Source organism: Astatotilapia calliptera, chromosome 3, assembly GCF_964374335.1.
Source record: "Astatotilapia calliptera chromosome 3, fAstCal68.1, whole genome shotgun sequence".
NCBI classification, from domain to species: domain Eukaryota; kingdom Metazoa; phylum Chordata; class Actinopteri; order Cichliformes; family Cichlidae; genus Astatotilapia; species Astatotilapia calliptera.
The window spans coordinates 65,832,493-65,846,734 of record NC_137424.1 but is presented as its reverse complement, the minus strand read 5'-3'; the positions used below and the strand labels follow the sequence as shown (position 1 = coordinate 65,846,734).

General features: G+C 37.7%; 1 protein-coding gene and 1 long non-coding RNA gene across 6 annotated transcripts in view; one reads left to right on the top strand and one right to left on the bottom strand.

The window, feature by feature from the left end:
• Positions 1-13,055, bottom strand: part of LOC113019508 (uncharacterized) — a 28,244-nt gene extending 15,189 nt beyond the window's left edge. For all 5 annotated transcript variants that reach the window (XR_013906320.1, XR_013906321.1, XR_013906322.1 and 2 more), the window contains exons 1-2: positions 12,927-13,055; positions 11,662-12,015 (exon numbers count right to left, since the gene is read on the bottom strand). Coding sequence is in view for 2 of the 5 variants with exons in the window: in XM_080298800.1 (XP_080154926.1) it covers positions 11,662-12,015; positions 12,927-12,978 (406 nt within the window). In the remaining 3 variants the exon portion in view is untranslated. The remainder of the gene's footprint in view (positions 1-11,661; positions 12,016-12,926) is intronic.
• Positions 13,056-13,232: 177 nt separating this feature from the next.
• On the top strand, positions 13,233-14,207 carry LOC145425623 (uncharacterized). Its single transcript, XR_013906333.1, has 2 exons — positions 13,233-13,347; positions 13,510-14,207. It is a non-coding gene; the product is annotated as an uncharacterized LOC145425623 (long non-coding RNA).
• The last annotated feature ends 35 nt before the right edge of the window (positions 14,208-14,242 follow it).

The following is a 14,242-nucleotide window of genomic DNA, read 5'->3' as shown; positions in this document are numbered from 1 at the left end:
CACTATATCAGTATAGATTCAGAGAGCATATTTAAAATCCATCTTTGCGATTCTGTCCACTCTTACCCTCTATATTTGGTTGCTTTTCAGCTAGTAAAGCAGAGCAGAGGTGGTAGGCCCAAATGGGGCTTTAGTTTTATTATATTGTATTAGAGACAACAACAAGCATATATAATATGACAGTTTTAGAATATATATTACTTTTATACACTTGTTTCAAATGGCAACATTTGGCAAACTTTACCTGAAAATGTAATTGATTGACAAAACTTGGTAACTGGGTAATAAAAACCACACGTGGTCTTCTGATCCATCTATGTGACCAAACCTACACAGGTGTGTCTGCATTTCCTCTTTTTTTCTCCATTTGTCCTCTCTCATCATAGGAAAACCAAGTGGAGGCTAAGACCAAACTCCCTTTGATTTCCAAGAATTGTCCTCTCCTTGTTTTCAACATCACTTGTAATATTGAGTTTCCCAATGCTGTGGTGTTCTCAAGGAATGTAAACTTTTCAAAGTATTGCTTTTAGTTGGATTTGATTTACTTACACTTTTTAGAAAATGTAAACTATAGTTAAAGTATGATTATTCTTTTTGCAGTAATCCAACTGTTTCTCTCCATCCAAACATGTATACTGTTATCTCTGAGCGAGCAACGTAACAGGGACAACCATCAACAAGGTAGACAGTGGAGGAAGGATACAGAACAAAAGCGTGATTTAGTTTTTTTATTACAGCTTTACACACCTGAATTAATTAAATATTAAGAAAACGTCAAAACACACAGTAAAAACATGCATCTATTGAAACCCCAAAGTTTCTTTCTGTAATAAGAAGCAAGCCTGACACATGATAACCAGTCATGCCAACTACAGCTGTGTGGATGTTTGCTAATTATTATATATTTACCCAAAAGTGCACTTGTGAACTCTGATGCTGTCATAGTTGATTCTCAGTCCCTTTATCCTTTCTAAAAGTCTTCAAGAATTACTATTATTTTTTCCTCACAGCTCAATGAAGAAAATAATTACATTTAAAGTTTGCAGTTAAAAGTAATGCATGTGATCTATAACCCATTTTATATCAATGATTTATTTATTTTAACCAATTACGAAAAGAGAAAGTTTAATTCCTTTGTCATTTGCAATCAGCCGAACCTCATTCCATGACTCATTCCATGACTCATTAGTTTCCCGAAGACGCGCTCATTCTCGCAAATCCCGTTTTCCGACTAATGCGTGATTAGCCGGATTTAAAAAAAAAAAAAGAAGTCTTTTGACCATCCCGTTGTCACAAAGGGGTCACAACCTAGTAGTGAGATTTCACCTGTTAAGCGAGAGTGAGTTTATCACCTTTAGACTGGGTGCCAATAACCTTTTTACGTAAATTGAATGGAACATTGAGACACGAACATAACTCGCTCATTTATAAAACTGCCTTTAGTTGCAGAAAGAATAAGCAAGGAAAAAACTGTTTGACTCACCTGCAGACACAGAAATTAGTGACAAAAACAGGAGAAATCTGACAAAAGCCATCTGTGACAAGCCAGAGGAAAGAAGATTATAGCAGCCCTGACCTGAACAGAAAGAAGCAGCTCACATTCCAGACCAGCCTTTTTAGGGAGGGTGGGCCACTTTAAAAACGAAACTATTTAAAATTACAGTCACACCGGAAAGTAGAACCATATATAATCCGCACTTTAAAAATGCAATGAAGAATGTATGACATTTCAGACAGAAAAAAGTCAACAAATCAATAGAAAAACCCCAAAAACTTTGATTTCCGATTTCCTTTTTAGACTTTTAAATGTGACAGTTCACCAGTGGATTAACAGGAAGCTCAACTGAATTCTTCTCCCTTCCCCCATCAGAACAGAAAAAAAATCATTTTCAGGTGAAATAAATCTGCTTTAGTTGATTATGATTTAATGAAACAAATATATAAATAATTAAATGTCCATTGATGTTCTCATTAATTATCTATTAATTCGTTTTGGCACCCATATTTGGTCCTGATGCCTTCAAGTCTGGAACTGCAGCTGCTAGAATGCAGCTCAGGGAAGTATTCAGTTGCATGTAGAGGATCTTTATCACCGATAACTTTCAATCAGTAAGAGACAGAGACTAAAGGGATCCAGTCCAGGTTTCTTTCATTCTTGATCAGCGTCAGACCTGAACGCACGGAGCAGCAGATCCAAATTAAAGTTCCCGCTCTAATTTATTCACATCTGAAATAATTGGCGCACTGAGTGTTCATAGCTGCTGCTGGTCTCATGTCTGATTTATATGTAAGCTGTCCTCACTCTGATTCAGGCGGCGCCCAAATAGTGTGTTACGGGCGGAGAGAGGGGAAAGCAAAACACCCACTTTTTATGTGAGCGTGCACAAACAGACACAGACAAACAGCCAACAAACAAAAAAAGAAAGAAAAAAACACATTCAACCACTTCGTGTCAGTAACTGTTTTTGTGCAGTGAGGCCACGAGGTCCACTTAAAGACGCGTTCATATGATAAATATGAAGAAAGCTCCTGTATGACACTGATGGAGTCTAAACGAGTTAACGCTCACCTGCAGTCACGGTGAGCCCAGCACAGATATTTCCGCCTCATTGTTCTGCTGACCCGACTCTTCAAGCTCGCTAAATATCCAAGGCTGGTGAGATTTCCTGGGAACAGAACATCCCTTATCCCTTTATCCTAATTCTAATCCGGACGATGTCGAAGTTCGATTTGAAAATAAAACTCCCGAATGTCATGACAGGTGGGTTTGTTCTCAGCCTCGCGCTCTGGCGACTGTTTGTGTCACGAGGACGAACAAAAACAGTCTGTGGGTGGGATCAGAAACACGTGCGTAACAGAGGTGGGACCAAGTCATTGTTTTGCAAGTCTCAAGTAAGTCTCAAGTCTTTATCCTCAAGTCTCAAGTCAAGTCTCAAGTAATGTCAGGCAAGTCAGAGTCGAGTCTCAAGTCACTGGTGTAAAAGTCCAAGTAAAGTCACAAGTCTGAAATTTTGAATTTCAAGTCCTTTCGAGTCTTTAAAAAAAACCCAAAAAAAAATAATGTTGCAGTTATGCTAAATGTAAATATTAGACCATGTAATTTTTAAATCTGTGTTTTTCTCAACACATGACAAAATAGTGAACTTAGAAAATATACACAAATTGTGAAATTGCACCTCTTTAAAATGCAGCTCAATTAAACCTAGCTCCAAGAATAATTTTCACCGACAGTTCTGAGATAAGCTGCATGTTATTCTTGGATGCGCTTGTAGGACCGGCTTTAAAATCGCATGACAAAAATATCATACATAAATAAATGATATTTTAAAAAATATATAATTTAAAAAAAAACTGCATCACCAACGTAGCCTGGAAAACATTTGCTAGTTAGATGAAGTCAGCTATCTCATCGTAGCATATTTATATGCATATTTATAATTATACGCTTCTTGGAGTGAGTGCATACACTCATGAAGTTTAGTAACTTCCGGTCACTGCAACAAGCCCAGGTACAGTTTACCGACGGATGGGTGCAGGACCTTGAAATGCACCGTGTAGAAAGTAAAGACCATCGTACGTATCATAAGTTTACCAGTCTCACAAATCGTCGTCATAAATACACATTCGTTAACCGTTTATTAATAGGACCTTTGAGCTCAACGGTAGTTAATTAGCAGTGGAAATAATTTCTGGTACCCATCACAGAAATGTAGCAGTGACAATAATATTGTATGCTGTAATCGTACTGGGCAATTAGTGATACAAAAAACCTGTTTTATCCTGTGAATAAAAGTATATGTTTTTGTCAATGTACCATAATAACAGAAGCGAAACGCAATATTGTGTCAGGACAATTCACTATTTATGCACAATAAACAAAGGAGCATAGCGCGACAATTTCTGTTCAGCGCCAGACTTGCTTGTAACCTATATCACCAATTATGTTATGAAAATGACGCATTAACTACAACAGCAGACTGACCTTTGTGGAAATGCTTGGAGCAGACTAACCTGTGAGCTGGAGGGTTCTGGGACGTTATAATTGGTCTTTGAATGGCTGCAATCCAGGCCATCCGTCGCGTCTTTGTTACTTTGGAAACATGGCTCGAACAATTTCTCTTCAACGACGTAATCCGATAACAACCGATCTCTTTACCCGTCGGCTTCCCGTGGCTGTCATGCGACCGGCTATTGCAGTTAATAATACAACAGCTTCTTGACATTTTTGTGTTTCTTTTTATCGCTGTGTGACTGATTTCAATTGAAAGCCTGCGTGCGCTAGTACCGCTTGCCACGAGTTCCCAGAATCCTTTGCGGTTCTACCCGTGAATGACGTCACATTTTCAATCTCTATATAATATGCATGTTAAATTTTATATTTGGGGTAAAATATCAAGTCTTTTCAAGTAAACCGGTTCAAGTCCAATTCAAGTCCCAAGTCATTGGTGTAAAAGTCCAAGTCAAGTCACAAGTCTTAGAACATTTTTTCAAGTCAAGTCTAAAGTCATAAAATTAATGACTCGAGTCTGACTCGAGTCCAAGTCATGTGACTCGAGTCCACACCTCTGGTACGTAATAACGAAGAAGGTCACGTTACTCAAATAAACATCTGGCAGGCTTCGCGTCTGACAGCTGATCAACAACAAACCTGATCATTAATCAATAATCAGTCATATTAAAACCACCACAGAAGCTTTTTAATAGAATCAAAAGGATTCACGATCATCTTTACGTGAATCTCTGTAACTTTTAACCTTTATATACACTGCATGGCATTTCTATTTCATCTCATGCTCCTACTGCAAGTTCCTGTAAGTGCTTCACAATAAAACCCTATGTAAGACATCCAATCGAAGTGTTCATACAAAGGCTTTTAATTTGTAACAGATGCAGGAAGTGATGTGTTTAGACAAAAGAGGATTTAGCTTGTAGCTACTTTCAGCTGGTCAAAAATAAAACCAAATTATATGAAGTTAGCCATCAGTCTCTGTTTATGTGCTTTTTTCCTTCAGAGCTGTTCTCTTGTTATCCAAAAATAATTAAAGCACTTTAAATATCAACACAACAGCTTTAGCTTTTTGTGTGAAAGTACTCAAACTACACCAGTGCTTGAATCTGATTTCTCACTTTGAGGGGAAGTGAAATGTGACCCATCAGAAGTGGCGGTCCTAGCCTGTTTGGTGCCCTGGGCGAACTCTCCCTCTGGCACTGACAGATGCAAACAGACTAAATAACCTGATCCACAAGGTCAGTAATGTTGTGGGGATGGAGCTGGACTCTGTTAGGGTGGTGCCTGAGAGGCAGATGTTGTCCAAGATAAAGATAATGTTGGATAACACCTTCCACCCACTCCATGATATGCTGGTCAGTCACAGGAGCTCGTTCAGTGAGAGGGTGAAATTACCAAAAAGCACCACTGAACGACACAGGAAATCATTCCTGCCTGTGGCCATCTCCCAGTACAACTCCTCCATCTAACACACTGTAAACACTGCAATAGTTACACCCTTTTTACACGCGCTCTTTTCTACTCTGGAATATTCTTGACAATTTTCTTGATAGTTATTTATAATCACCTCTGTTAATCCTTGATATTTATAAATGAGTGATCTCTACATATTAGTGCTATTTCTTAAATGTGTAAAATCTGTAACATAATGTATTGTTTGGAGTTTAGTCTGTTACTGTTACTATTTTTACCATTTCTTCTTGGAGCAACTGTAACCCACATTATTTCCTTAGGGATTAATAAAGTATTCTGATTATGATTCTGATTGTTTCAGGATGACCTGCCATTATCCAATGACACATCTGCTTACCTGTATCTTTTGCTCGTTTCTCTTCCTCTTCTTTTTTCTTTTTTCTAAACTGAGCTCCTGATGGCTTTGAACTTTTCTTGTCCGTCTTCCACTGGTTTTAATTTTGCCCTCCAGTATGAACACCCACCTCACAACCCGAGGATCATAACCTAATAGACCTACACCTTAGTTCACAGATTCACTTTGTCTAGCGTTTATTTCTGGGATTTCACACAACCCAGGATTCAAATCATGAATACATAATGGGCTTGTATTTACAACATTATGAATGAAATGTGCTCTATTTGGAAGCAGTCGGCCCCCCTCCCCTTTCGACAGGTTGTGTGTGAGACTTTAAATCATCAAACTGTGTTGTTTGTTTACTTGCAGTGCTGTAAGCCTCGTCATCTCGTCGTCTTATGGACTGTACGTAGTGGAGATGACAATAAAGTTTAAATTGACTTCAGCAGCAAGCAACCACGATGCCGCCCTGGGCGACCGCTCATGTTGCCCATATCAAAAACCACTACTGCCCGTCAGCACTGCAGCTGCACTGAAAAAAATATGTTGTTGGATTTACTTAATTCAATGGTGGACATTTGTTGCACACAGATGTTTTGCTTTGGCAGCAACTTAAACAATTGAGTTAAATTAACACAATTTATTCATGTTCAATAAACCTGTGCAATTTGTGTTGATAAAATGTGACTTAAACATGTTTTGATGAAGTAATTTGAGCTCTTGGAATATTTTAATCCTTCACAATTTTCTCACGTTATCCCAACACGATTCAATAACTTTTACCCAATACTACTTGGTCACTTAAATACTACATATTATCTTCAAATTACATTTTGCTATTATATTCTAGTATCAAATACACAATTTTCAAATGGAGGCCTTATAACAGATTGTATTGTTCTCTTCCAAGATGGTTGCTGGCATCCACCAGTAACCTTTCAAAACAACATGTCTAATTTCACTGCAGTAGGTAAAGAATTAAACTGACATTACTCCTCTACTGAATCTATATAAATCAACAGTTAAATAATGTCAGTTCTTCCGTGTTCTCTGGAATCAATCGCAGCAAAGAAATTAGACTGTTTCTTTTGAAAAATGTTGGGAAAGAACAATACAAAACATTCTATTTAAGGCCTCTGACGTCAAGATTCAGTTAAACAACAATTATAACTAAACAATTTGAGGTAATGTTAGTTTCCATTAACATTAAATTAGGTTACTGAATTGGCAAACACCTTCCTATTAACACTACCCATTTTACCCCAATAACTAAAGAAATTAGCACTTGCAGGTCAAAAACTTTATTCAAGAGACGCAAAAATAACATTGATACAGTGACTGTCAAAAATTACAGCACTGATCATACTGTGACATCTTGGTTCAAAACAGCACACTTAGAAATATTCAACGTTCTTTACTTCAACTGAATGAAACTGAAAATACCATTTCACACGACCCATATGGGATATTTAGACTGTATAACTGTTCACGCTACATCTCTTCACTAGTAAAAGAAAGAAAAAATACAAAGAGAAATTTAAAAATGCTGCCAAACAGACAAACAGAACTTGTACAGAGCAAAAGGAAAAACAAACAACAACAAAAAACAGCTCGTCCTCATGGCAGTTGCAGAGTATATAAAAATGAACCCTGCGATCCGTTCCTGGAATTGAGCTTCAAAAATGCAGCAGAACAAGTGTGAGATTTAAATGTCCTCTCACCTAGAGCTGGTCACCTCACATGCATAACAGTGAGCTTCGTTGCAGGAGCAGTTTTGTCTTAGTTGTGAGCTTTTCTTGAGAGCTGAGTTGCATCCAACTCCATTACCACCCATTGAATCACCTCAAAAGTGTAGCAGAGTTGTGATGGGTAACTCATGTTGAAGGAATAAAAAAGGTCCAAACAGCATGGCTACTGCAAAGGTCACGTTATCCAGATCTTGAAGAACAACATCAGAAAAGTCATTGCCTGGCGCATCTCTGGAGACAGATGTTCATTGTGGTTTTCTCAATCTGTGCAGTGGCCTCAGTCAAGTCCTGGTTAAACACAAAACATTTCTTTAAGATTCCTTTTTAAACTCATCTCTTTTGAATCTACCAGTTCTAATGTTAGAGTAATTTAAACCAATGCAAGCAACATAGTAAATAGCTATAGCGAAAGAGTGGCCTGCCATGCTGCCATTCATGGTCTAACAGAGTTTCTAAGAGAGGGTGAAAAACATAATAATTTCAAATGCTTTACATTAGTTTTTGTTAGAAAGACACCGGCCCATCAGAAATCCAGGCTATGTCACTCAGAAGATGTTAGAATTTAGACTTTCAGCCCCACAATTTGGTTAGCTGTTGGTCAGTTGGTCTTTTTTTTTTTTTTTTCAAACAAAAGCTAATGTAAATACTGGTGGGATTTTCCTTTGTTCATTAGAATGACAAATTTAAAGTTTTTTCACACTGATGTGACCCCTAATACAGGGGTGGGGGTGGGGCCTCAAGGGCCGGTGGCCGAGTTCACTACCAGGCCTCATGTGAACTTCAAATTATTAAAGAGGACTACTGGTCCTAACCAGTCCAATGAGGATCAAGTGGATAACTAAATGCATTTTTAAATGTTGCAAAGCCACAATCTACTCATAAAACACTCACCATGAACTCCTGCACCAAGATGTTGCAATTGTCTTTCACACAGATGCGGAGCACTTTGATGAGGGACTCCGAGCATTAATGTCATCCTTGACTATTATAACAAAGAAAACAGAGATTTGTGAACTTTTCAGTAGCACAGAAGAAAATGATCCCAGACAAAAACTCTTGACTTTTTAAACCAGTCAACATGCAACACCAGCATCTACAAAGCAATATCAAAAGTTCCTGTTTGACATCAACTTTATGGATATATAGTTTCCAGAACATTTATTTTTAAAAAAAGATAAATTTTTCTCAGTGGGCCAGTAAATGCATGACGAAAATTATGGCATCCTTTTAGTGGAATCAGTACTCACAGGTAATAGTTGACTGTTTCAATGGATGTAGCATAAAAATTTTACTGACCTAATGCAATACATATACACTTTGTAGTTAAAGAATTTTAAAGTTCTTACTGTCATAATGGCAGCTACATCCTTTAGCTTTGTGCCCTGTTCCCCCGATCACTTTGCAAACACTTTCAGCAGACTGTCAGAGAGAAACTCAGCTCCGTCAGAAACCTTGACTGTAAAGGCATGGTTGGGATGCACTGGAATGCTGCATTTTATCTGAAATGACATAAAATTATTTTGAAATAACAGCAGGCACTGTGCTTGGTTAATCAGTAATGTTTTGTTGAATAAAAACTGTGTTTCCAGATCTTATGGGATTAAAAAAAATCCAAAGATGTTTGTTTCTGATTTGCAACCCAACAACCCACAAGTTACAACCTCATTTCAGTTCAAGTGTGCATTAATGCGAGTCCAGTAATCACCTTTCTGGCAATACATACAGGTATAAGTTAAACCTATGGCAGATTTTGGATCTCTCAGTTGTATTAATAGGGTGAGTATGCATGCACCTAATAATTATAAAAAACCCATTATAATTAAGTTACAGAAACGAAAATAGAATATACTTTCTTACCATAACACCTTGAACCCACAATCCATCAGCTGACTCCTGGTGAAATGCAGAATAGAGGTCGTCTCTCAATGTGCAGCAAAAAAAACAAAAACAAAAACAAAAGGACAGCAGGTGAGGCCAGGAGGGGTAGGGATGTAAGCTAGCATAATGCCGCTGATGATATTAGCTAAAGCTGTTCAATGTCCAAAATCTCACTAACACCATGGTGCAGTAAATACACAATGTAACTGAAGAGTCAGTTGGCAAATCTATTCACACAGAAAACCAAATTATGTTATGAGTGCCTCGTAATTAGGTTTAATGTGATATTACGGCTCTTGTGCCAAAGACAAATTCAAATGAAAAAGCGCCAATTCTTTGACAACAGATAAAACAGCAAATAAGCTAACGGCTCTTTTTTAGCATGTTACATGGCGACACTCTAGACGTTTAACTACATTTGGCTGAAATATGGTAAATATTAATTCAAAAAATCAAGACATACCAAAAACGTAGAGTTGGCTGCTCGACTTGACTGAGATGGATGCCTTTTTTAAACCACGATCCAAAGCCCGCGAGATGAAATCACGCGTGGTTTCACGAGATTTAACGTTGCTATCTTATTGACTTACTTCACCTGAACATGATATGAACAATTTAATACACCCTTTCTGCATATCATGTAGTTTTTACACTATATAGTTACATTTAACTTTAAAACATGAGGCAATTGTGTTAAATACATGCAAGATGCTTACATAAATCCAAGAGATGGCCAGTCCCTTTTTTTCAGTGTGTACTGCAAACACTTCAGTTTGTTCGGGATTCTTTGGCTGTGCTGGTTATTCTGATGTCACTTTCACTGAGCTGCAGATTGATGCTTTAACACTTTCAAGCCTCCAGGTGGTAGAAGAGCAACTTGAGCGACAACCAGGATCATCATAGAAGACACAAATATTCAAACATCATCATCATAAAATCTGTCACACACCATCTAGAAGTCTTTTTTTTACTGAGGAAGGAAAAAAAGGCGATTCATTCTTAATCTGTTACTGCAGGGAAACACAAAGAGTGCAGGAGGAAGTTCAATCATGCAGAATATGAGTCATTACAGGTCACCTCAGTGTGAACATAAAGCAGCTGACACAGAGTGGATTGTGTCGTTCATGACATTTCAGTAAAGTGGAATTTTAAAGTGAAACACTAAATCCAAATCAAAGAATTTATTTTGTGGTTTCAACACAAAAGTGAAATGTCTCCAAATGATCTTCATAAAGTCAGAGATCTGTCACCGTGTTGTGTAACGATATTCTTGAGTGTTTGTCAGTCGTGTCAGTTCTCAAGTCAGCGTGAAACTTTCATAATCACAGTTTCTTTTTAGTTTTCTGATCACTAAACCTCATTTTCAGTTTTACAGCCGTGAGCAGCATGTGTGAGATCTGCCACTGAAATGAAAACTCTGCGGTTATAGCGGACGCCCTGGACCACTTTCTCTGAAATGTGATTCTGTACTGTTCCCTGGTAATAACGTCACAGATGGGAATGATGTCAGAGTGGAAGAACTTTATTTACCACGAGCCCACATTGAACACACACTCTGGCTGGCAAGTAAGGATGTGGTTCTGAAATTAATACAAATAAGAAATAACATAAACATCTAGACTAAGATGTTCTGGAGACTAAGAATGTCAAACAAGACTAAGGTTCTGTTCAGTTTTCTGCTTGCAGAGCTGATACAGCTCCTTTTATCCCACATCAACCTTCAAACAAATCTGTTTTTACCTTTAACATAAACCTGTGTGGAGGTTTGAATTCATGTTTATCCACTTAGCATTTTTTGTTTTTAAATCTAATGCCACATCACCAATATGCAAACCATGGACTGGATCTGCAGCCAAATCTATTACCGATCACTCTGCAGACCTTTTCTCATACATACAGTTCTTATTCCCATATATTTTAATCTGGCCGAAAACACAGTCACCCAATCAAATTATTTATGCAGAGGGTGTGCGAGAACAGAAACCGCGAAAGTTCAAAGAAGGCGAGGAAACTGCTGACGGTCCACAGATGCTCTGTTAGCCTCTGTGTTAGCAGCATGCTACGACTTCACCCTTCATACTCAAACTAGAAGTGAGCAGAGGGACTGTCAATAATTTAAACTTATTCATTATGTATATTTTAACGTGATAAGTGGAGAACATTTTAACTGAATTATAAATGAGACAATGTTGTTTTTTTGTGGGTGACAAACTCACCTGTGACTGTGAGGTTGATGAAGTGACTGATCTCAGTGTGAACTCTTTTACTTCTCACAGGGTTCCTCACTGCTATGTGACACTCATACATCCCAGTGTCATTAAACGTGACCTTCTTCAGGATCACAGAAACGTCTCCATCCTTCATCTCCGGGTCCCTCAGCTTTACTCGGCCATGAAAAGATGGATGTTGGTAGTTTTCATAGGAGCGTTTGTTCCTGTAGAAGTAGACATAGCCGTCTGTGTTCAGGTCAGCTCTGCTCCACTTCAACACTGAGATTCTTTCATCTGTGATAATTTGACACTGGAGAGTGACATCATCCCCAAGCTTCACTTGCAAACCCATCTGTAGCGCTGAAGACAAAAATCATCAGTTTTTATCTTAATGCATCTATGTTTATTATTCATTTTATAATTTTAATGCATGGAACTGATGTTAAAACTGCACATTTGACATTTGCATCTGCTGTGCTGATGCCTAAAGGGAGCAGTCAAAAGAAGTGTTATAGAAATGTAAAAATTTTATCTTGAGATGCATTAACTCCTTCAAACCCGCAACGTATGGGCCTGAAAACTGCTGCTTCAAGGTAATTTAAAAGATATACACAAACACTTTGATGATTCAATGATTATTATAACCAGAGTCACCATATCAGGCTTCCAGTTTAATGACATAATTATTATGTCATTTTAAATTACATAATAATTTAAAGTCTAATATAGTTAAATAAAACTATAAAAATATAAAAATAAATTAACTATAAATTAACTATTTACTGTTGGTAAATAAATTACACTCGTTTAAGAGTGTAGGGGAGTGAAGAGAGAGTCTGCATCTGTAAGATAACATGTATGCAAACAGGAAGAGAAAGTGAAAGGGACAGCTAATAAAGTATGAACCGAGTGTGACAAATGAATATTTGAACCAATTAAGAGAAAAAGACGTGTGAATCCTAAGTTTGTATTTTTTGTTTATAAACTCAGGGATTGTAGTGATGCTACAGATTAACATGCTTATTTAATCAGTCAGTTCATGTGGACATAAGCAATGAACATTACTAGAAACGATAAAATTTTTTACTGTCTGTTGGAGGAAAACATCATCCAGCCAACACTTAAACCTTTACAAACAAAACCATTAACTGGGCACTAATTAACTTCCCATGTGAATTAAATGGAGCTCAGCTAGCATAAACATTGTTCACTTTACTCATGAGTTTTTGGTTTGAGAAGAAATTTTAAAAATGTAAGTGTGTTTCACTAACCTGCAGAAACAGATGCTAGAGGCAAAAACAGGAGCAATCTTACAGCAGCCATCTGTAAGCGGAGGGTGGAGAGGGGAGTAGCAGCAGCCTGATAGTGAGACAGAGAGGAAAGCCTACATCAACACCAAGCCTTTTATATAGCGGGGGACTGATCCTAATCTTATCGCTGAAACTGCAGCTGCCACAACACCAATTAGAAATGTTCATTTAACATTTTAGGATATTTATAACCAATCATTTTAACCTTACAACACTATCACTGGGGGATTTTCACCCGAGCAAATATATTTACACAATTTTCAATATGTTGCATTTGTCTGAGTGTCATGGGTCCTTGCGTAGCTTCAGCACTGTCTTAGACGTCTTTGAAGGCTGTTTCCCTACCCCAAAGCCCACTTTTTTCCTACAGGCATCTGTTTGGGTTTGTTTGTTTCTTACTCTCTGATTGTGTAATAAAAGTATGAACATGTATTGTATGAAGCGCCTTGAGGCGACTTTTGTTGTGATTTGGCGCTATATAAATAAAATTGAATTGAATTGAACTGAATTATTTATAAGTTACACTTGTGTTTGAATCCTGCAGCTTATCACACATTTGATTTCCATGTGTGACGACTGCAAGTGTCCAGAGTGAGGACAGACTGAGGGACCCACTGCTGCACATCATCTGTGAGGCTTTGCACCCCTGATGATCCACCAGGACAAACTCAGCAGTGTGTGAGGAAGAGGAGGAGGAAGAGCCAGCAGCAGCTGACAGATGGAGAGAATAGACAGACTGTTCCCTGTTTGTGAAGGACTGCTAGGAAAGTTTAACATAACTGTCTGTCCTGAATCAGTCTTATTTGGTAATGTTCAAATAATTTTATCCTCCCAGTGTTTTCAGTGTGGGAGAAAGTACTCAGGGCCTTCAAGTTACACACTATGAAAGGCAGCAACAAGTTTAATGTTCAGAATAATAAAGTATGTATCAGCAGCAGAATGGACCTAAAAATAAATGTTTGTTCCAGTTCTATGAAGCTTTGAGTATTTTGGATTAGTAGCACTGCTGTGTTTGTTGCATCATATTGCTGTAATTGTTTATATGCTTTATATATTCTGAGGTAAGTTGATCTATAGTGTTACATCATATTCTATGAGGATGTTATGTGTTTGTATACTTTCTGCCCAGTTTGACCCATTTAGCAGAAGTCAGCCTGTTTAAGGCTCTGATATCTATTCTGTATGACTTAAAGCAGTTATGACATGGTCTGATTTTCTCACCCAATAAAGGAATATTCAATATATCAGTCTACTCTTCATTCTATCAGAAATGGTCT